The 23,667-nt window shown below is 39.0% G+C and overlaps 3 protein-coding genes and 1 long non-coding RNA gene across 5 annotated transcripts; 2 read left to right on the forward strand and 2 right to left on the reverse strand.

Moving 5' to 3' along the window:
• Positions 1–2,362: 2,362 nt before the first annotated feature.
• On the forward strand, positions 2,363–3,298 carry LOC134319136 (uncharacterized). Its single transcript, XR_010013470.1, has 2 exons — positions 2,363–2,833; positions 2,922–3,298. It is a non-coding gene; the product is annotated as an uncharacterized LOC134319136 (long non-coding RNA).
• A 2,043-nt stretch (positions 3,299–5,341) lies between these two features.
• LOC134319143 (uncharacterized) lies at positions 5,342–10,498 on the forward strand. 2 transcript variants are annotated; one of them, XM_063000159.1, is made up of 9 exons: positions 5,342–5,678; positions 5,960–6,055; positions 6,210–6,371; positions 6,475–6,564; positions 6,786–7,054; positions 7,142–7,389; positions 7,473–7,515; positions 7,663–9,037; positions 9,135–10,498. In XM_063000159.1, the coding sequence occupies exons 6-9, from the start codon at positions 7,178–7,180 to the stop codon at positions 9,239–9,241; spliced, it is 1,737 nt and encodes a 578-aa protein (XP_062856229.1). In that variant the 5' UTR covers positions 5,342–5,678; positions 5,960–6,055; positions 6,210–6,371; positions 6,475–6,564; positions 6,786–7,054; positions 7,142–7,177; the 3' UTR covers positions 9,242–10,498. The 2 variants fall into 2 exon arrangements, with proteins under 2 accessions (XP_062856229.1, XP_062856237.1); XM_063000167.1 differs by lacking the exon at positions 7,473–7,515 and having other exon boundaries at positions 9,135–10,497.
• Positions 10,499–18,619: 8,121 nt separating this feature from the next.
• LOC134319157 (uncharacterized) lies at positions 18,620–20,392 on the reverse strand. Its single transcript, XM_063000180.1, has 2 exons — positions 19,682–20,392; positions 18,620–19,584 (listed from the first exon to the last, which is right to left on the reverse strand). The coding sequence occupies exons 1-2, from the start codon at positions 20,382–20,384 to the stop codon at positions 19,478–19,480; spliced, it is 810 nt and encodes a 269-aa protein (XP_062856250.1). The 5' UTR covers positions 20,385–20,392; the 3' UTR covers positions 18,620–19,477.
• Positions 20,393–21,314: 922 nt separating this feature from the next.
• LOC134310271 (fibrous sheath-interacting protein 2-like) lies at positions 21,315–23,073 on the reverse strand. Its single transcript, XM_062991856.1, has 7 exons — positions 23,056–23,073; positions 22,655–22,750; positions 22,339–22,500; positions 22,146–22,235; positions 21,806–21,924; positions 21,654–21,702; positions 21,315–21,566 (listed from the first exon to the last, which is right to left on the reverse strand). The coding sequence occupies exons 2-7, from the start codon at positions 22,748–22,750 to the stop codon at positions 21,315–21,317; spliced, it is 768 nt and encodes a 255-aa protein (XP_062847926.1). The 5' UTR covers positions 23,056–23,073.
• Between the last annotated feature and the right edge of the window lie 594 nt (positions 23,074–23,667).

The raw sequence follows: 23,667 nt of genomic DNA on the forward strand, positions 1-23,667 counted from the left end.
CCAACCTGAGATATGGGGTCCCTCAAGGTTCCATTTTAGGGCCAGCCCTTTTTTCATTATACATGCTTCCTCTTGGTAATATTATTAGGAAATATAGTATACCATTTCATTGTTTTGCAGACGACACCCAGATCTACTTGCCCATTAAACCAAGTGACCCTTCAGCCGTAAATTGTCTCAGTGAATGCCTAAATGAGATAAAATCATGGATGGCCAAAAATTTTCTTCAACTAAATGAACAGAAATCAGAAATTCTTTTATTTGGCCCCACTAAAGCTACTGAATCAGTATCTCAAAAATTGAACAATTTGGCAAGTTGTGTAAAGAACAGTATCAAAAACGTTGGTGTTATCATTGACCGAGATTTCAGTTTTGACAAACAAGTTAATTCTGTTGTAAGGAGTAGCTTTTTCCAGCTTAGAGAAATGTCAAAAATAAAGCCTTTTCTCTCTTTTCAAGCCCAGGAACAAATTATTCATGCTTTTCATGCTTTTATATCATCACGTTTAGATTACTGTAATTCATTGCACTTGGGCATAAATAGAACCTCTTTGGCTCGACTACAGTTGGTACAAAATGCAGCGGCGAGAATGCTGACAGGCACTAAGAAAAGGGACCACATCACTCCGATCTTAGCCTCACTGCATTGGCTTCCTGTCTATTTCAGAATACATTTTAAAATTGTATTATTTGTTTTTAAAGCATTACATGGGAAAGCACCATCTTATATAAATGACTTACTCTGCCCTTATTCAGCTCCACGGTCTCTGAGATCTGACCAATTATTGTTGGCTGTTCCTCGTTCTCGGCTGAAGCCGAGAGGTGATCGAGCTTTTTCAGTTGCAGCTCCCAGACTATGGAACAGTCTTCCCTTTGACATTAGATCTGCCCCGTCCCTTACAACTTTTAAGTCTAGACTTAAAACCTATCTTTTTACTTTAGCTTTTTAAATTTTTTGAATATGCTGTATGTTTATGTGGTTTATGTTGCAAATGATTTTCTTTTACCTTTATTTTATCATTGTGTACAGCACTTTGGTCGACTTGTCGTGTTAAATGTGCTATAGAAATAAACTTACTTACTTACTTACTTACTTACTGTGCTAAGGAACCTTATTGAGGAACTTGTTTGTTCTAAAGCTCAATGTAAGTTGTTTGTTACTTTTGTTTATATATTTAACCAAACTTTATGCAAGTGTTGCTAATAGAAAGTTTGTACTGTTTTCTTTTTCAGAAGGTTTTTTTTTATTTTTTTTTATTTTTTTTTTATTTTTTTATTTTTTTGTTACAGAACAACTTTGTTTGTTTAATAGCAAATGTATGTGTATAAAATTGTTCGAACGATGATGGTCACAAAACAATGGTTACAAAAAGCAGTCTACGTCTGGCACCAAGCATCTTCTCTTTCTTTTGTTTTCTTCCCTCTGTCTGCTCGACACGCCTCTCCTCTCTTGTCTGCACTTGGTGCTGTTTATAGTTATTCTGATGAACCATTTGCGTTTTCTCTGGTGCAGTAGTTTGAGTTGGAAAAGGCTTCAGCTTACCTTTAAGTCAAATGTTTTCTTCTTGTTGGTCCCTGGGGTATCAGAGCCACTGAAGATAAATGGATTAATTCCTGTACCAGGTGTTCTGGACATCCGAGCTGAAGTCTTCAACAAAGAACGTTTGTGCTCATTATCCAGAGTGCCCCGAGAAAACCTGACGATTTTCTTGGTTGAGATAGTAGGTTTGAAGAGTGCGGACTTCAGTGCTGGACGCTTGGCTGACTGCTTCTGCTGTTGTGGTGAGGGTGGTCCGGGTGTTGAGGATGATGCGGGACGTTGCCGGGTAGAAGGTGCATTCTCAGAGCCTTCCAGTTCAAAATGCTGCTTTACTGCTCTCAGCAACTTAACAGCCTTCATGTTGGCTTTCAAGCCAACACTTTTGGCTAATTGTTGCAAATCTGCATATTTAAGCAAATCTAAATCCATCCCTGACCGCCATTGCACCACGCTAAAACCACAGCCAAAATGAAAACAGTACAAACTTTCTATTAGCAACACTTGCATAAAGTTTGGTTAAATATATAAACAAAAGTAACAAACAACTTACATTGAGCTTTAGAACAAACAAGTTCCTCAATAAGGTTCCTTAGATAAGATAACCACCGTTATTGGGACCGATGGATTCCGGAATTTAGATTTGCAATAAATTCTGCATGGCACGAAAGCACTAACTACACACCGGCTGAAATGGCGTTAGGACACAAGCTAAAGGGACCGTTAGAACGCCTTGCACAAAGACCACCCAACCCTGACCAGCCAGCTTATGAACTTTTGCAGCGACAACAGACTCTGCTTAATAGAGTTAAAGCCAGCATGGATAAGGCACAGGCCCGACAAGCAAAGTATAACAACCTGCGCCGCAAGAAAGAACAGTACCAAGAAGGCGAACTTGTCTGGGTACGTTCTCATCCACTGTCTCGGGCAGGGGACGCATTTATGGCCAAGCTAGCTCCCAAATGGCAAGGGCCAGCCAAAGTCATTAAACAACTAAACCCTGTTAACTACAAAATAGCTATGCTAAACGCACTAGATCAACATGGTACATATCATGTTCAAAATATTAAAAGATATTATGGCTTAGTGAATTCTTAAACAAAGGGGGAGGTATGTAACAGTTGTTACTGCCAATTCCCAACCCCGACCACTAAGTGGCAGTAATCTTATTAGAAGGGCAATTCTCAACCTAAAAGGGGAACCATGTGGTAATGGAGATGGTTTGGAGAAGCACCACATTGTAATGTGCTGTGCTAAGGAACCTTATTGAGGAACTTGTTTGTTCTAAAGCTCAATGTAAGTTGTTTGTTACTTTTGTTTATATATTTAACCAAACTTCATGCAAGTGTTGCTAATAGAAAGTTTGTACTGTTTTCTTTTTCAGAAGGTTTTTTTTATTTCTTCATTCTGGTCTGGAAGATTATCTTTGTCTCTATTCAATTGTTGTAAATGTTTGTGTCTTGAATCAACAACTTGCTGGTTGGATGGACTGTGGGAAACAAGCCCAGTATTCACAAACTAACTGGAAAGGATTTCATCTTGTATTGGACCCAACAAGGACTTCTATAGACTCTTGATGAAATTAATTATATCTACAAAGGCCCGGTGAGATCTATCTAATTATTAAATTATGGACTGAAAGACTCAATGAACTCTTCCAAGACTTATATTCAATGAATGGACTTTATAGTGGCATTTGAGATTATGATTTGTGTTTTTCATATGTTCTGATTTTGATGTTTAGTAAAATGAGTTAAAGCACTCTTGGTGGATGGTACCCTGATTTAAAAATATGATAACGAGTTTATAAAAAGAAAAAATCGTTACAAGTGGTGGGGCTTGAACCGGCAACATTTTGGTTACTAGTCCAGTACCTTAAACACCAGGCTACAACTGCCCTGACTTTGACTGGCCTGCAATTATACAGCCCCATACACAGTAGGGTTCGATGCACTGTGTGCTGTAAAACATTCACCTCATCCTCAGTCTGTTGGTCAGTATATGACACCATAGCCTTCATGTCCTCTGGCATCAATAAGACTTTGTACCCAACAACAGATATTTATCACATGGCCTGATGAAGTCTCTCCTATTGTGAAGAATGACAGATGCATTTTATAACTGCATGAACATTTATTTAGGCCAGTGGGATCAGATCAGAGTAAACATGACTACATCTTGCAAAAATTAAGAGAAGTTGCCAGACCTCTCCAAGAATCAAAAAAGTGGACCCTGCTGATAGAGATGGAGGACCTCACTGTCCTTGCCAACTTTCCACATATGATACACAGAAAGTAAACATTATGGTATTCAGTACTGAAGAGGAGGTTTTGGGCAGGAAACCTGATACTCAGAATACCATGGCAGTATCATCTTATTTTTCACAGACCTTGTTTTTCAAAAATCACCAGTGCCACATTTTACAGCAGTCATTAAATAACATACATAACATTCATACAAAATTCTTATCCCTGTTTCGATCCCCCTTTCCCTCGCCACGTCCACAGAATTGGTTGGAAGTTTTCCAAACTTACCCGAGTCATATTTTTAGCTGCTTTACACCTCAGCATCTTCAACATTTTGTCTAACCGACTGCTAATGTACGGAAGAAATAAATGGTACATAGACAAACTGTCAGAAGCGTAATACTTTACTGACTTTTCTTTTGAGGTGCAGCAAAGAGATGATCACATGTGTAGAGAAGCACACTTTTACATTAATTATGGAATCCCAAAAGTGACAAAATGCACTCATATTTACTTATACTGTAGCAACTTCAAGACAATAGAGAAAGAAAGGTAACCAAATCAACTGTTTGTACAAGCACACGTTTCTAGTCCTGCCTGGTTGTCCTGTAATATTTTTTGCTTTACTGTCAGCAATGCCAAGGAGATGGGACACAGATGAAATAAAAGCAGCTGAGAAACATCTCATGAAGTACATCAGCATTTGCAAAACATCCATGTGGCTCAGGTTTGGTCTCCCAGTGGTCTGGATCAAAGGGATCTCTATCATATTTTTTTCACCAGCAAAGTGCTGGGCTGGTCCCACTTCCTGTAAAATAGCAAACCTTTTAAGAACAGATCAGCATTTTCACTGGACAAAGTTCAAAGGCCAGGGTCTGTCATGGTTGGGGGTTGTGTTAGTGTCCCTCACGAAGGTAGTTTACACTTCTGTGATGGCAGCATTAATACACAAAAGTAAATTTACGTTTAGAGCAACATGTGCTGCCTTCAAGACGACCAGGGATGTCCCTGCATTTTTTAAATAAACACTGCAAAAACTCATGCTGCACACACTACAAGACATGTCTGCAGAAGGGTACAGGTACCAGACTGGCCTGCCTGCAGTTTTGAGCTGTCTTCAATAGAGAATGTGTGCACAATTTTGAAACAAAAAAATGCATCAGTGACAACCCCGTTCTGTTGCACATCTTAACACGTGTTTGCAGGAAGAATGAGACAAAATTAAACCTGAAACATTTCATCACTGTATTTTCAGTGGCAAAACATCTTTTAAGTGGTAAAAAGGAATGGCAACATTACAAAGTGGTAAATACTTTACTGTCACAACTTAATTTGGAATGTGTTTCAGGTCTGAAATGAATGAATTTATAATAACAAATTAATTTAAGTTAACCAGACAAATCATGAACTATCTTGGGTTCATGCTGTCTGCAATGATATAAAAGTCTAAACAAATGCAGTAAATGCAACGTTTTTTTATTTGAAGTTTCTATACTGTCTCGTCTTTTTCTTTTTTGGGGTTATATGTAATTCATTTTGATTGATTTAGTAATGAGTGGAAAAAAAACTTCAGTAATTAGGAGGAGTGTCCACATACTTTTGACCAAACTGTGTTTATTATTTATAAGGTGATGTCTCCATCTACTGGTTATGACTTTAATATGTAACTTATACTCTCCAGTCCAATATACAGTAGTTCTCCCAAAAACCATGCTAATATGCTGCACCCATCGTTGTGACTGATCACGTGACTCGGGGCTTATTATTGATGTGACGCAATCGCGGCTGTGTTAGAACTCTGATGACGTCACAGAGAGCTGCACTGCATGACCTGAGCGCGAGGTGAATCAGAGCTTCATTTCTTCTTACTGTGGAGTAACACAAAGCAGAGAGATGTGAGTGCAGCTTATTCTTTATTTATTTATCTCTCTATTCATCTATTTATTCATACTCATCATTCATTCTTTATATTTTACCATCTATAGAAGATGTAATATGTATAGAATGGTAAGGGGCCGTGGCTATTTGCATTATAAACACTGATTTAGACAGCACTACACCACTGCACAGCACCTTTAAAGCTAGATGGGTGTGGAGACTTTTTACACTATTGAGGTTTGATTAAAAAAGCTCTATTATGAAATTAAACATAATGTTGTTTCTTTTCTACTTCCAGATGCCTCGAGTGAACAAAGTGGACGTTGTCCAGTCAAAGGTTCCTGATCTCCAGGAGCCTTCACTACAATACTTCAGGGGAGAATTAGGAGAAAGTGTAAGCACCAAAACAAGTTTTACTCTCGGCTCTAATCATGACACTCAGTTATTAAATCAGTAAATAGATTAGACACTTTGGATTCCACACTTGAATGTGAGATCATGTTTGGTAAGTAATATTACAGTGTTTTTATCTTTGGTTCTTCCCATAGCTGTTTGTGAAATCGGCAGAATTCGACTCGTCGGACAAAGACATGGAAATAACGTGTGGATCCTACAACTGCCTCCACGATCCACACTTAAAGAACTTCTTTAGCCAGCCACAAAGGAAAAAGCATCTGCTCAAACAGGGTCTCATCATTCAGGACGATCAGGTACACACATTAGAACAGAAACCAACAAGAACTGAACATTTCACACCTTTAACATGTCAGAAGGTCTACTGGCACCTCTGATCTAGCGCTGTATTACTTTTAGGTGCTGTGCTCGGTGAAAGATCTAGTTCAGTACATGCGGTACATAAGAAGAGTGCTGATGAGCTGGAACAAACTTCACCAACAAGAGCAGGTAACATGAAGCCTGAAGTATTTCCACCACCATCATCAAAACCCCTTTCAGCAACTGTCTGAGGAGGATTTAAACCCAGTCAGAAAGATCTGCTCTGAATACTGATGTGTTCAGATTCAGTATAAGCTCCTCACTACACTCATGAAACTACAGTAAAATACATTAGTGTGAAAGTGTGGGTGGTGCCTACAGCGCTAACAAATGATCATTTCTGGTTACAGAAGCAGCTACTGAAGAAGTTCATGGTGCTGAAACTCAATGGTGGAGTTCCTGAGAACATCAGTGCTGCTCACATGAAAGAGTGGCTCATCTATAGAGAGAGAAGCACCTTCAGGAACATGAGTCTTTATGGCTTCTCAGTTTCACCTCCATCATGTATTAAATCTCTCACTCATTTATTCATATTGACATTTTTAATGATGTTTGTTTTTCTATTTAAAGCTTCAAGAAAAACGTAAAACAAGGCAGCAATTCAAGCTATGCTGAAAAGGTGAGAAAATACTTTTACTACACTTTAATGAGAATGGTGTTGGACAGGATTATTTCAATACAAACATCATGTAAAATATTTGCTTAGGCCTGGGAGGTAAATCAAAGGATCGAGCTGGAGGAAATGGAGAAAGAAATTCTCAGAGAGCTCCGTGTAGAACGTCGAATCCCACAAACACCAGTGGACGTTCCTTTTAAACTGGAACATTTAAGAAAAATATTTGTACTGCCCTGTTCGTCTGGCTCGACCATTTCACCTGCTGATGACCAGGCCGAGGGAACCCTGCTGGCTCAGGACTCAACACTAGAGAATTCACCCACTGAGAACTCAATCCAGTAAGTTCTTTAAACAGTGAAAAAAAGCTCTGATATTTTATGTGTTTGACTAAAATTCTTCATTGTTGGTTTTCATGTGACAGGAAATTTAGTCAATCAGCTGATGGAGCTGCTGCAAGTACGTTGGTGAGTGTATCATCATTTTATTCAGATACGTCTACAGTATCTTCAGGATTGTAATTAGAACAGGTCTTACTACAGATCAGATGAATTGCTCTGAAAACCTTAACTTAAGATCTAATTTTAACATTTCATGTTTTCTCTGTACTTTAGATGAAGGTGGAGGATCTGAAGCAGTTTGTTAGTGGGATCAAAACCACTACAGTGATGGAAGTACAAGAAAATCAGCTTCCTGCTCTGGTGGAATTTGTTCATCCTACACAGTCCACCAGAGTGCATCTTCCAGACTTGGGCTTGAGTCAGAATCTTACAAAATCACCAAGCTCAGGGATTAAATCGGACAGTTCTGGGGGTTTTGAGAGCTCTGTAGTAATGAGCTCCTCTGATGACTCAGTAAATGCACCTCCCTTACTCTCGACGGCTGAGAAGTTGGTGCTGGAGGTGCTGTACTGTTCTGCATCTCTGATCAAATGCCAGCAGCAAGAGAGCAATGACAAGGCTGATGATTTTGAGAACCTGGACTTGGATGTTCAACTTCCAAGTCCGTCACTGTCTCCTGTCTCCTCTCTTGAAGTTATCAGAGAGAGGAATGTTATTACACCAGTGGAAGAACCAGAAACTAGTTTTCAGTTCTCCAACACAGAGGAACCCGAGGTCACCTTTCTGGGATTTAGACCTCAGAGAACGTGCCAGTCTCGGACCAGCCCAACTAGCCAACATGTACAGATAGAAAACATGAGTGAAGATATTGTCGGACAGACCTTAGACATGGTGATATCAGTTCTTGCAAGTGAAGGACTTTTGTCACTACAGGAAACATCAGATATGTCTTATGTATGTTCACCAGTGAATTCTATAGAATCAGACATGTTGGCAAGTTGTGGCACCACAGATGAAAGCCAGAGTCCGACCCAGTGCTTATGCTCAGATTCTGGTTCCCAGCTGAGCTTACAATCAAAAAAGGTCATAAGTGAAACTCTGGTGGGAATTCAAAGGAAATTATCAGACCAGTCTTTAACTGAAATCATCTCACCAGATAACAGTGATGCCATCAGTGACCTCATCAGTGGCATCCTAAGGCAGATCCAGGAATCACCCAGCCTGGATGCCAATGAGCTAATCTCCTCCAGCTCTTCAGAAAGCAGCTTCATTTCACTCTCACATGATTGTAAAGCTCAGTCTGGTTCTGAGATCATGGGGGATAAATTAGTAATGAAGAACATCCAGCCACACATTGGTACCATCAGCAAGGCTCAAAGGAAACCTTCAGATGTGAATGGAGATGTTATCAACTCTCTGGTTCTAGAGGTTTTGGGATCTGCTCTGTTTGAAAACCCTTCAGAGAAAACGTCACACCTTGATGCTCTGAACAGAGACCAGACTGTCAGATTGGTAAAATCTTCAGATAATACTGCAGGACCAGAGAGACCCTGCCATCAGAGGCCAAAGTCCTGCCCATTATTAAAGAAGGACAGTACTTGTAATGCTGCAGGGGCTTCTGCCAGCCAAACACCTGAAAACCCAACTGGTGAGTAAAAGTTTGTCATGAGGTTCTGTTTAAAATTTATTGTCAAAGTTCATGCAGTTTCACTTTAACATTCATTCTTTGCTTCTTTGATTTAAAGGCAAGAAACAAAAGAAGAAGAAAAGTGTTCGTTCTTTATTCATGATGGCCTGGAAAGTGGTGAAACGGACCTTCACCAGAAGATCCAACAAGATATCTCCAATCTAATCGTCCACCATTTATTTTACCACCAGCCAAAACTGAGCAGAATTATACCCTTCTTAGCTAGATCATTATCAGGGACATGTCTTGGGTCCTCGCTTAGAGAGACCTGAAGAACCACGTTCCACCATGAAGACTTCATTGTTGTTAGACTTTTGTCAGCAGGAGGTCACCTTCCTTCTTTAGTAACCAACTTTTATCTGGCACTACTGTGATCTGTGCCATGTTGGTCACTTTTGATTATCATGAATGGTCAGTCTTGTTCCTTTCTCCACTTTTGTTCTCAGTCATGAGCTCCATTATCGAGAGCTCTGCTCTGAGTTTTCTTTGGTAACATTTGGTTGAGGTACTTCTGCTGTCCCACAGTCTTACTTGGTACCACCTTGGCTTGGCAGCATCTGTGGTTCCTGGTCTTTCTGAGTACTTTCGATTGCTGAACGGTTATTTTACTCAACATGTACCTGTTCAGCATTGCTCACATTCTCACCTGTGGAACTGTAGTTCTGAAAGATTCATTTACCTTCACAAGGAGCAGAAAATCCCTCAAACATCCCAGGATTACAGGATTTCATGGTGACTATTCTGGTGAAGAGAGTTTCCTCTGAAGAACAGGAAGAAGACATCACACCTGCCTCTCTGAAAAACCTCACCAAGTTATGTCCAGAGTGATGATCTAGCTAGGAGTGTTAATATGCTCATATCTACAAGCCACATGACCAAGCACACATCTGTACCAGCTGTGTTTCTTCTTCAATATAAAAACAACACAGGACTCGGAGTGCCAGCCAGAGGAGGATGGACGCTGCTAGCCACTACAAACTTCGTCTTCTCACTGGGATTTTCAAGAACTAATCAGCTGCTTTGTTCTCTGTACATTTTATCAAATAAAGCTTCAAAAATTGATGCAAAAATTGTGTTCGTCTCACACACACCAGCTTTTTCTCATCAGAGGATAATCACTTTGGGAATCACTTTGACCAAACTTGAACCAGTTAGGATCCTGGTACTCCTTTATGTAAAACAAAGAGTCTGTGTGTCTACAGGTTTTTATAGCATCCAAGACCAGCCATGAACTATACCTGATATAACCGATTATTTGAAGATCAAAACTAACTGATAACACATGGGTAAAATCAGCTGAAATGTGTGTCTGCTCAGTATGTAAACCTGCAGCCACCTCGACCCTAAGTGGACAAGACTGATTCTTAAGAATTAAAGATGTGATTGCAGGGTTTTCTTCTCTCAGCACACCTGATTCATCTTAAAGAGGGTTTCATGTCATTTTTACACTGGTCATCTACAATACACTGCATTTTTATTGGTGTTTTGAATGTGTGAGTGTGTTTAATCAGTATTCCTACAATACATTATCAACATAAGAGTTGCCAGGTTTGCAGTATCTCTTGTTTGAAAATGCAGTCGTGGGTAAAATTGCAAAGGTGGCAGGGTTTATTAAGGGTTATTTATTAGGGTTATTTTTGGGCTACTTTTACCCCAGCTGCCATTACAACAGCAAAGGGGTCAATTGAATGATTCTGCCAGTGAACACAGCTAGAGGAATTAGTGCCACCATGTACTGCACATGCCATGAAGAAGAAGGAAAACATAAAGATGTCAAAATCCTTCAAACCCATTATTCCAGGCCCTTTATCCTGGTCAGGTTTACAGCCGGTCCTATTCAAGTAAGAAGCACTGGTTGAAGGTGTTTTAGGAGAGCCGATCAGGGATGAAATCACGATCAGGAATTTGTGATGCAATAACGGTGATTTATTTCTCCACAAGTACAAGGACGGGTGCACAGTGTTATATATAAAGAAACATAATTTCATTGAGATATACCACAACTCAAATAAAGCCTAAACTAATAAACAATCTTTTACCAAGTGCTTCTAAACTATAGCACTAGCATTACATCACCATGACAAAAGAAAATCTTTCTCCCCTCATTGGCTGAAGTCTGCTTCTTAAATACTTTGTGTTATTAGACAAAACCAGTTACAGGTAACTCAGCATTTCCACAAGTTCACCATTATCAAGCATACATTGGTCTAGGTTAAACCATTACATTACATCATTACATTAATAAATAACTTTATATTAATAACCTTAAGACAATATCACTGACACAATCATATAAGAACATCATACAAAGGATAACTTACAATCCCCACACATACATTCAAAATAGAACATTTCCAAAATGGTGCAGTCCAAAGACTTCAAATACCATCAACCCTCAGTGCTCGGGTCCTTTAACTCTCAGTAAAGCTGCCTGCATGCCTGATGAAAACCTGTGAGTACAATTACTGAAACAAAACCAAAAAAGTTAACACTGCTAACAAAGCATAAAGTATCCTCACACTTCTTAAATCATCCACACCTTCAGTTGGCCACCCTGACTAATGTTGGATAATCACAGTTTGTATTGTTTACCAGGTTAGTGATTCTGGTGATTGTCCACTGCAGCAGTCAAGCAGTAAAAAGAATCTTCACCCATTATCTGTGTGTTTTCATCTTAACTTGTACATGTTCATACCATGAAAAGGACATTAGTTCTGTTACAGCAAGGCAGGAATACCATGCACAGAAACCTTCACCTCATCCTCAATCTGTTGGTCAGTACATGAAACCATAGCCTTCATGTCCTCTGGCATCAACAAGACTTGGTACCCAGCAACAGATATTTATCACATGGCCTGTCATGAAGTTTTTTCTATTTTAAAGAATGACAGCTGCATTTTATAACTGGGTGAACATTTATTTACAGTGGTGTATAGTAACAATACTTAAAGTAATAATACTTTATTACAGTATTTAAGTATTTTTTTTGGAGTATCTGTACTTTGAGTATAAAATTTTCTGCAACTATTACTTTTACTCTGCTACATTTTCCAAAGAAAATGTAAACTTTTACTCCGATACATTTGTCGTATGTAAATTCGTTACTCGTTGCTACAAAATAATGACAAGAAATTTGGTAGCTAAATGATCTAAGATTTGTGACAGACTGCATCATGCAAGTTTGATGAATCTGTGATCTGCACTTTAAGTTAGATTAGTGGTTAAACACATTAACGCGCAAGTGCAAACAAGTTCTTCAAAACTGATCGGAGTTGTTCGTATCAGATGAAGTGCCAAACACAAACACAATGATGTAAGTTAAGAATGATTAACAAAGTAAAGCCGCAGCATCATAGTTTTTTTATTTCTTATAATTAACATTAACATTGTTTAGTGAATATATCTTTAAGTTTAGATATCTAGCTAATATTTTTTATTACATTGAAATCACAAATATAACATGTCACTAAATTTTTGGAATTAATTCAGTGCAAAACTCATGAAGACATGTCCACATGAAGACATGAAGACATGTCCATATTTTTAAAAACTCACCGCTGACAAATATTTCTTCAGCCAACTTCTGTATTACACCAGCAGAGAAAAGATTCATTGATTCATCAAGGAAATGCATATCTTTAACCCTTTAATTGTCTCAACAAGAAAATTATGTTTACATTTTTTTCTTTGCTTTTTCCTAGTTTTTAACTTTTCCTACTTTTCATGTATGATTTTTCAGCTGCTGCTTCAAGTTGACATATAAGTTAGAAATGGTGTTTTCTTAAAATGTCATTTATCAATATTTTTGAGTTTAACACGTCAACCAGGGAATAGATACGGCCCAAACAAGATTATTTAAGTACAGCTTATTTTTACCCAAGTATTTAGACTCAAAGTAATGGTTGAGCAGATCATTAAAGGGGTAAAAGTGCCACACGTTTTGTTAAACTCTCTTGAGTTTTGCTTCAAATTATTCTGCCAAAATTCACTGGTTTTAGGTTGTTGGGATATACACACTTGGACAAAATTGTTGGTACCCTTCCGTTAAAGAAAGAAAAAGCCACAATGGTCACTGAAATAACTTGAAACTGAAACTTGAAAAGTAATAATGAATAAAAATTTACTTAAAACCAACTAATGAAAATCAGACATTGCTTTTGAATTGGTTTAACAGAATAATAATAAAAAATAAATAAATAATGAAACTGGCCTGGACAAAAATGATGGTACCCCTAGAAAAGATTGAAAATAATTTGACCATAGGGACATGTTAAACTACGTTGTGTCCTGTAATTAGCATCACAGGTGTCTTAAAACTTAATTTGTCAGTCTGCCTATTTAAAGGGTGAAAAGTAGTCACTGTGCTGTTTGGTATCATGGTGTGTACCACACTGAACATGGACCCCAGAAAGCAGCTCTGTGTTCACAGACGCAAAAATGAAGCATACAAAGAGAAAGAACATTGTACCTACTGTGAGACATGGAGGAGGCTTGGTTATGTTTTGGGGCTGTTTTGCTGCATCTGGCACAGGGTATCTTGAATCTGTGCAGGATGCAATGAAATCTCAGGACTATCAAGGCATTCTGGAGCGAAATGTGCTGCCCAGTGTCAGAAAGCTTGGTCTCAGTTGCAGATCATTGGTCCTCCAACAGGATAATGACCCAAAACACAGCTAAAAACATCCAAGAATGGCTAAGAGCAAAGCATTGGATTATTCTGAAGTGACCTTCTATGAGTCCTGATCTAAATCCTATTGAGCATCTGTGGAAGGAGCTGCAACATGCAGTCTGGAGAAGGCAGAAGAAGAGAGTTACAGAAACTGCTTGATTGCAGTGATTACCTCAAAAGGTTGTGCAACAAAATATTCAGTTATGGGTACCATCATTTTTGTCCAGGCCAGTTTCATTAGTTTTTTTTGTTGTTGTTGTTGTTCTGTTGAACCACAAAAGCAATGTCTGATTTTCATTAGTTGATTTACAGTAAAGTTTTATTCATTATTACTTTTGTCAGTTTTGTCCACGTGTGTATCTATGACTTGAATGTACAGCCCAAATCAAAAACAATTTGGACAGTATAAAAAATACAAATAAAAAAGACACAGTGTTTCATTTACAATGACTCTTATTCCATCTTATATGAACCCAATATATGCATTTCATGTTTTGTCTGGTTAACTTTATTTCAACTGTTAACATGTAAACATGCATTTTAGGCCTACATAACAACATTTACTTCTACTTTTAATACTTAAGTACATTTATTATCAGAAAATTACTTTTGATACTTGTGATGTACAGGGTGCTCATACAAGTGAGAAAACATACCTGCCCAGTTAGGTGCTTCTCTAATAAAGAGATGTCCTTTCAGTGGGTAAAATGTGTTGCAGTGCTGTAAAGGGTGTCCCAACACTCTCTGTCCCAAGTTTCCTAATGGATGCCACTTCACTTGGAAAACTATATATGGTGCCCTCACAATGGAATAAATTTGATGTTCCATACAGGTGCCTTTCTGATGAAATAAAACTTCTGACATGCCCTTTTAGATGCCATTCTAAGTGAGAAAACAGGAAGTGCACTTGCAATAAAGAGAGAAAATATCCCAATGAAAAAAATGCGAAAGTTATGCTCGCAAATCATAGCTTTCTTGTTGACATTATTACAATTGTGTGTATTTATGAAACAAATGTTAATGGTTCCCTCTTGTGTTTTACTTTACTGTGAAAGTAAAAATAAGTATTTTACAGGTTTACAGTTCACTGTGTAATCTGGATCATCTAATAATGCATTGTTATTCTCACTGAAGATTTATGGTATTATCATACAGTGGTGTTCAAAAAAATAGCAGTCCAACACCATTAACTTGATAAATCAAAGTTTTTAGTAGAAATGCTATTTCTACATAGCAAAAAATTTACTTGAAAGTGTAGTAGAGTATTGAAAACAAAACAAACCCAACAATTAGGACATGCATCCCACTCATTCTGAGTAATCGAAGCATTGATTGAAAGGGGCTTGTTCAAAATAATAGCAGTGAGGAGTTCAATTGGTGAAGTCATTCATTCTGCAGAAGAACGGGTGTCAATTTTGGCCCTTATTTAAGGTAGGAGGTGGCAAATGTTGCACAGGTTGGTCATAGCGCATTTCCTTCTGAAATACTGGGTAAAATGGGTTGTTCCAGACATTGTTCTGATGAACAGCATACTTTGATTAAAAAGTTGATTTTAGAGGGAAAAAACATACAGAGAAGTGCAGCAAATGATAGGCTGCTCAGCTAAAATGATCTCAAATGCCTTAAAGTGACAACCAAAACCTGAAAGATGAAGAAGGAAGCGTGGAACTACTGTTTGAATGGATCAAAGAATAGCCAGAATGGCAAAGGTTCAGCCAATGATCACCTCCAGAAAGATCAAGGAACATCTGAAGTTACCAGTGAGTACAGAAGATGATTAAGTGAAGCCAATTTACCAGCAAGAACTCCTGCAAAGTCCCGTTGTTAAGAAAAAGACACGTCCTGAATGGGTTCAAATTTGCCAAGGAACACATTGACTGGTCCAAAGAGAAATGGCTCAACATTTTGTGAACTGGTGTAAGCAAAATTGTTCTTTTTGGGTCTAGTGGCCGTAGACAGTATGTCAGACGACCCTCGAGCACTGAATTCAAGCCAAAGTTCACTGTGAAGACAGTAAAGCATGGTGGTACAAAATGATGATATGAGGATGTTTTTCATACCATGGTGTTACGCCTAGTTATCACATACGAGGGATCATGGATCAATTTAAATATATCAGAATACTTGAGGAGATCATGTTGCCCTATGTCGAAGAAGAAATGTCCTTAAAATGGGTGTTTCAACATGACCATGACCCAAAACATCTTGGTTACAGACAAACAAGATTGAGGTAATAGAGTGGCCAGTCCATTCCCTGACTTCAATCCTATAGAGAACTTGTGTTCTGATATCTGAAACAAATTTTTTTGAGGCAAAACCCAAAATTGCAGAAGAACTGAGGAATGTCGTCTAATCATCCTGGACTGGAATACCTGTTCAGAGGTGCCAGAAGTTGGTCGACTCCATGCAACACAGATCTCGGAAACAATTGTTATGCCACTAAATATTAGTTCAGTAATTTAAAGTAAAGTGAAACCTCAAACATTTTCAGTTTATAGATAAATTTTTTGAGTTTTTAAAGAAAAATGCTGGCACTGCTATTTTTTTGAACAGCCTAATATTCATTTTTCTTAACTTTCTGTAAAGGATTAACACAAACTGGCTAAATGTTGTTAATGTTTTGATTTAGAATTAAAAGTGTAGTATTTTCAGTGCATTTGCATTCATGGAAATAAAAGTTATTATAATGATTTTGTGCTTTATTCACTTTTTTAAAATCACTGCTATTTTTTTGAACACTACTGTACATGGTGCATCATAGCTTTCTGTGCACTGGTGGGGCCCCATGAAATATGTGTTCTTTTTTATTTTCACCAAGTGTCATGAATTTCCTGCTTCCAACACAACTGATTTAACTTGGGAGTGATATACAGTGCCTTGCAAAAGTATTCAGCCCCCTTGAACTTTTCAACCTTTTGCCACATTTCAGGCTTCAAACATAACGATATGAAATTGTAATTTTTTGTGAAGAATCAACAACAAGCGGGACACAATCGTGAAGTGGAACGAAATTTATTGGATATTTTAAACTTTTTTTAGAAATAAAAAACTGAAAAGTGGGGCGTGCAATATTATTCAGCCCCCTTGCGTTAATACTTTGTAGCGCCACCTTTTGCTGCGATTACAGCTGCAAGTCGCTTGGGGTATGTCTCTATTAGTTTTGCACATCGAGATACTGAAATTTTTGCCCATTCTTCCTTGCAAAACAGCTCGAGCTCAGTGAGGTTGGATGGAGAGCGTTTGTGAACAGCAGTTTTCAGCTCTTTCCACAGATTCTCGATGGGATTCAGGTCTGGACTTTGACTTGGCCATTCTAACACCTGGATACGTTTATTTGTGAACCATTCCATTGTAGATTTTGCTTTATGTTTTGGATCATTGTCTTGTTGGAAGATAAATCACCGTCCCAGTCTCAGGTCTTTTGCAGACTGCAACAGGTTTTCTTCCAGAATGGTCCTGTATTTGGCTCCATCCATCTTCCCATCAATTTTAACCATCTTCCCTGTCCCTGCTGAAGAAAAGCAGGCCCAAACCATGATGCTGCCACCACCATGTTTGACAGTGGGGATGGTGTGTTCAGGGTGATGAGCTGTGTTGCTTTTACGCCAAACATAACGTTTTGCATTGTGGCCAAAAAGTTCGATTTTGGTTTCATCTGACCAGAGCACCTTCTTCCACATGTTTGGTGTGTCTCCCAGGTGACTTTTTATAGATATCTTTGAGAAATGGCTTTCTTCTTGCCACTCTTCCATAAAGGCCAGATTTGTGCAGTGTACGACTGATTGTGTCCTATGGACAGAGTCTCCCACCTCAGCTGTAGATCTCTGCAGTTCATTCAGAGTGATCATGGGCCTCTTGGCTGCATCTCTGATCAGTCTTCTCCTTGTTTGAGCTGAAAGTTTAGAGGGACGGCCGGGTCTTGGTAGATTTGCAGTGGTCTGATACTCCTTCCATTTCAATATGATCGCTTGCACAGTGCTCCTTGAGATGTTTAAAGCTTGGGAAATCTTTTTGTATCCAAATCCGGCTTTAAACTTCTCCACAACAGTATCTCGGACCTGCCTGGTGTGTTCCTTGGTCTTCATGATGCTCTCTGCGCTTTAAACAGAACTCTGAGACTGTCACAGAGCAGGTGCATTTATACGGAGACTTGATTACACACAGGTGGATTCTATTTATCACCATCAGTCATTTAGGTCAACATTGGATCATTCAGAGATCCTCACTGAACTTCTGGAGTGAGTTTGCTGCACTGAAAGTAAAGGGGCTGAATAATATTGCACGCCCCACTTTTTAGTTTTTTATTTCTAAAAAAAGTTTAAAATATCCAATAAATTTCGTTCCACTTCACGATTGTGTCCCACTTGTTGTTGATTCTTCACAAAAAATTACAATTTCATATCGTTATGTTTGAAGCCTGAAATGTGGCAAAAGGTTGAAAAGTTCAAGGGGGCTGAATACTTTTGCAAGGCACTGTATTAAACCCTCCATAAGATAAATCAGGGAAGCTAAGAGCACAGAATCAAGTCTTGTCCACCTAGGGTTGAGGTGGCTGCAGGTTTTCATACCAAACAGACATGTTACAGTTTATTTCACCCATGTGTTATAAAGCTGGTTTTGGTCTTCAGATAATTGGTTGTATCAGGTAAAGTTCCTGGCTGGTCTTGGATGCTATAAAAACCTGTAGACACACAGACCCTTTGTTTTACATGATTGAGTACCAGGATCCCAACTGGATCTAGTTTGTACACAAAGTGCTTTTTGATCCACTGCTGGACTGTTCCTCCTGTGTTACTGTGTTACCTCTTAAACATTCAACATTTTATTTTCACAGTGATTTAAACCTCAATCAAAAACATTTTTTGCACCAAGAATCAGTTTTGAATCTTTATTTGTTAAAATGTACAGAGAATGAAGCCTAGAGTGTCCAGGAAAATTAAGCAGCATCCATCCTCCTCTGGCTGGCACTCCGAGTCCTGTGTTGTTTTTATACTGAAGATAAAACACAGCTGGTACAGATGTGTGCTTGGTCATGTGGCTTGTAGATATGAGCATATTAACACTCCTAGCTAGATCATCACTCTGGACATAACTTGGTGAGGTTTTTCAGAGAAGCAGGTGTGATGTCTTCTTCCTGTTCTTCAGAGGAAACTCTCTTCAGCAGAATAGTCACCATGAAATCCTGCAATCCTGGGATGTTTGAGAGATTTTCTGCTCCTTGTGAAGGTAAATGAATCTTTTAGAACTACAGTTCCACAGGTGAGAATGTGAACAATGCTGAATAGGTACATGTTGAGTGAAATAACCTTTCAGCATCAGAAAGTACTCAGAAAGACCAGGAACCACAGATGCTGCCAATGGTACCAAGTAAGACTGTGGGACAGCAGAAGTACCTCAACCAAATGTTACCAAAGGAAACTCAGAGCAGAGCTCTCGATAATGGAGCTCATGACTGAGAACCAAAGTGGAGAAAGGAACAAGACTGACCATTCATGATAATCAAAAGTGACCAACATGGCACAGATCACAGTAGTGCCAGATAAAAGTTGGTTACCAAAGAAGGAAGGTGACCTCTTGCTGACAAAATCTAACAACAATGAAGTCTTCATGGTGGAACGTGGTTCTTCAGGTCTCTCTAAGCGAGGACCCAAGACATGTCCCTGGCAATGATCTAGCTAAGGAGTGTATAATTTTGCTCAGTTTTGGCTGGTGGTAAAATAAATGGTGGACGATTAGATTGGAGCTATCTTGTTGGATCTTCTGGTGAAGGTCCGTTTCACCACTTTCCAGGCCATCATGAATAAAGAACGAACACTTTTCTTCTTCTTTTGTTTCTTGCCTTTAAATTAAAGAAACAAAGAATGAATGTTAAAATGAAACTACATGAACTTTGACAATAAATTTTAAACAGAACCTCATGTCAAACTTTTACTCACCAGTTGGGTTTTCAGGTGTTTGGCTGGCAGAAGCCCCTGCAGCATTACTAGTACTGTCCTTCTTTAATAATGGGCAGGACTTTGGCCTCTGATGGCAGGGTCTCTCTGGTCCTGCAGTATTATCTGAAGATTTTACCAATCTGACAGTCTGGTCTCTGTTCAGAGCATCAAGGTGTGACGTTTTCTCTGAAGGGTTTTCAAACAGAGCAGATCCCAAAACCTCTAGAACCAGAGAGTTGATAACATCTCCATTCACATCTGAAGGTTTCCTTTGAGCCTTGCTGATGGTACCAATGTGTGGCTGGATGTTCTTCATTACTAATTTATCCCCCATGATCTCAGAACCAGACTGAGCTTTACAATCATGTGAGAGTGAAATGAAGCTGCTTTCTGAAGAGCTGGAGGAGATTAGCTCACTGGCATCCAGGCTGGGTGATTCCTGGATCTGCCTTAGGATGCCACTGATGAGGTCACTGATGGCATCACTGTTATCTGGTGAGATGATTTCAGTTAAAGACTGGTCTGATAATTTCCTTTGGATTCCCACCAGAGTTTCACTTATGACCTTTTTTGATTGTAAGCTCAGCTGGGAACCAGAATCTGAGCATAAGCACTGGGTCGGACTCTGGCTTTCATCTGTGGTGCCACAACTTGCCAACATGTCTGATTCTATAGAATTCACTGGTGAACATACATCAGACATATCTGATGTTTCCTGTAGTGACAAAAGTCCTTCACTTGCAAGAACTGATATCACCATGTCCAGGGTGTATCCGACAATATCTTCACTCATTGTTTCTATTTGTTGGCTGCTTGGACTGGTCTGAGACTGGCACGTCTGGCACGTGCTACCAGGTCTTAATCCCAGAAAGGTGGCCTCGGGTTCCTCTGTGTTGGAGAACTGAAGACTAGTTCCTGGTTCTTCAACTGGTGTAATAACATTCCTCTCTCTGATAACTTCAAGAGAGGAGACAGAAGACAGTGACGGACTTGGAAGTTCAAAATCCAAATCATCACCCTTGTTGTTGCTCTCTTCCTGCTGACATTTGATCAGAGATGCAGAACAGTACAGCACCTCCAGCACCAACTTCTCAGCCGTCGAGAGTAAGGGGGGTGTATTCACTGAGTCATCAGAGGAGCTCATTACTACAGAGCTCTCAAAACCCCCAGAACTGTCCGATTTAATCCCTGAGCTTGGTGATTTTGTAAGATTCTGACTCAAGACCAAGTCTGGAAGATGCACTCTGGTGGACTGTGCAGGATGAACAAATTCCACCAGAGCGGGAAGCTTATTTTCTTGTACTTCCATCACTGTAGTGGTTTTGATTCCACTAACAAACGGCTTCAGATCCTCCACCTTCATCTAAAGTACAGAGAAAACATGAAATGTTACATTTAGATCTAAAGTTAAGGTTTTTTAGAGCAATTAATCTGATCTGTAGTAAGACCTGTTCTAATTACAATCCTGAAGATACTGTAGACGTATCTGAATAAAATGATGATACACTCACCAACATACTTGCAGCAGCTCCATCAGCTGATTGACTAAATTTCCTGTCACATGAAAACCAACAATAAAGAATTTTAGTCACACACATAAAATATCAGAGCTTTTTTTCACTGTTTAAAGAACTTACTGGATTGAGTTCTCAGTGGGTGAATTCTCTAGTGTTGAGTCCTGAGCCAGCAGGGTGCCCTCGGCCTGGTCATCAGCAGGTGAAATGGTCGAGCCAGACGAACAGGGCAGTACAAATATTTTTTGTACATTTTCCAGTTTAGAAGGAACGTCCACTGGTGTTTGTGGGATTCGACGTTCTACACGGAGCTCTCTGAGAATTTCTTTCTCCATTTCCTCCAGTTCGATCCTTTGATTTACCTCCCAGGCCTAAGCAAATATTTTATATGATGTTTGTATTGAAATAATCCTGTCCAACACCATTCTCATTAAAGTGTAGTAAAAGTATTTTCTCACCTTTTCAGCATAGCTTGAATTGCTGCCTTGTTTTACATTTTTCTTGAAGCTTTACATAGAAAAACAAACATCATTAAAAATGTCAATATGAATAAATGAGTGAGAGATTTAATACATGATGGAGGTAAAACTGAGAAGCCATAAAGACTCACATGTTCCTGAAGGTGCTTCTCTCTCTATAGATGAGCCACTCTTTCATGTGAGCAGCACTGATGTTCTCAGGAACTCCACCATTGAGTTTCAGCACCATGAACTTCTTCAGTAGCTGCTTCTGTAACCAGAAGTGATCATTTGTTAGTGCTGTAGGCACCACCCACACTTTCACACTAATGTATTTTACTGTAGTTTCATGAGTGTAGTGAGGAGCTTATACTGAATCTGAACACATCAGTATTCAGAGCAGATCCTTCTGACTGGGTTTAAATCCTCCTCAGACAGTTGCTGAAAGGGGTTTTGATGATGGTGGTGGAAATACTTTAGGCTTCATGTTACCTGCTCTTGTTGGTGAAGTTTGTTCCAGCTCATCAGCACTCTTCTGATGTACCGCATGTACTGAACTAGATCTTTCACCGAGCACAGCACCTAAAAGTAATACAGCGCTAGATCAGAGGTGCCAGTAGACCTTCTGACATGTTAAAGGTGTGAAATGTTCAGTTCTTGTTGGTTTCTGTTCTAATGTGTGTACCTGATCGTCCTGAATGATGAGACCCTGTTTGAGCAGATGCTTTTTCCTTTGTGGCTGGTTAAAGAAGTTCTTTAAGTGTGGATCGTGGAGGCAGTTGTAGGATCCACACGTTATTTCCATGTCTTTGTCCGACGAGTCGAATTCTGCCGATTTCACAAACAGCTATGGGAAGAACCAAAGATAAAAACACTGTAATATTACTTACCAAACATGATCTCACATTCAAGTGTGGAATCCAAAGTGTCTAATCTATTTACTGATTTAATAACGGAGTGTCATGAATAGAGTCGAGAGTAAAACTTGTTTAGGTGCTTACACTTTCCCCTAATTTTCCCCTGAAGTATTGTAGTGAAGGCTCCTGGAGATCAGGAACCTTGGACTGGACAACGTCCACTTTGTTCACTTGAGGCATCTGGAAGCACAAAAGAAACAACATCATGTTTAATTTCATATTAGAGCTTTTTTAAAGAAACCCACATTGCTGCAAAGTCTCAGAAAGCCTCAACAGTGTAAAAAGTTTCCACACCCATCTAGCTTTAAAGGTGTGCAGGGGTGTAGTGCTGTCTAAATCAGTGTTTATAATGCAAATAGCCACGGCCCCTTACCATTCTATACATATTACATCTTCTATAGATGGTAAAATATAAAGAATGAATGATGAGTATGAATAAATAGATGAATAGAGAGATAAATAAATAAAGAATGAGCTGCACTCACATCTCTCTGCTTTGTGTTACTCCACAGTAAGAAGAAATGAAGCTCTGATTCACCTCGCGCTCAGGTCATGCAGTGCAGCTCTCTGTGACGTCATCAGAGTTCCAACACAGCCGCGATTGCGTCACATCAATAATGAGCCCCGAGTCACGTGATCAGTCACAACGATGGGTGCAGCATATTAGCATGGTTTTTGGGAGAACTATATTGGACTGGAGAGTATAAATTACATATTAAAGTCATAACCAGTAGATGGAGACATCACCTTATAAATAATAAACACAGTTTGGTCAAAAGTATGTGGACACTACTAATTATTGAATGTACATACATACAACCCCAAATCAGGAAAAAGGAGACAGTATGGGGAAAAAAAAAAAAAAAAAAAAAAAAAAAAAAAAAATAAACATAGTTCATGATTTGTCTGGTTAACTTACATTTCATTATATATTCATTTCTGCATTTCAGGCCTGAAACACATTCCAAAAAAGTTGGGACGGTAAAGCATTTACCACTTTGTAATGTTGCCGGTCCTTCTCACAACACTTTAAAGAGGTTTTGGCACCAAGAATACCAAGTGATGAAATGTTTCAGGTGCTTTTAAATGTTATATGT

This window comes from Trichomycterus rosablanca, chromosome 1 (assembly GCF_030014385.1).
Source record: "Trichomycterus rosablanca isolate fTriRos1 chromosome 1, fTriRos1.hap1, whole genome shotgun sequence".
Classification (NCBI taxonomy): Eukaryota; Metazoa; Chordata; class Actinopteri; order Siluriformes; family Trichomycteridae; genus Trichomycterus; species Trichomycterus rosablanca.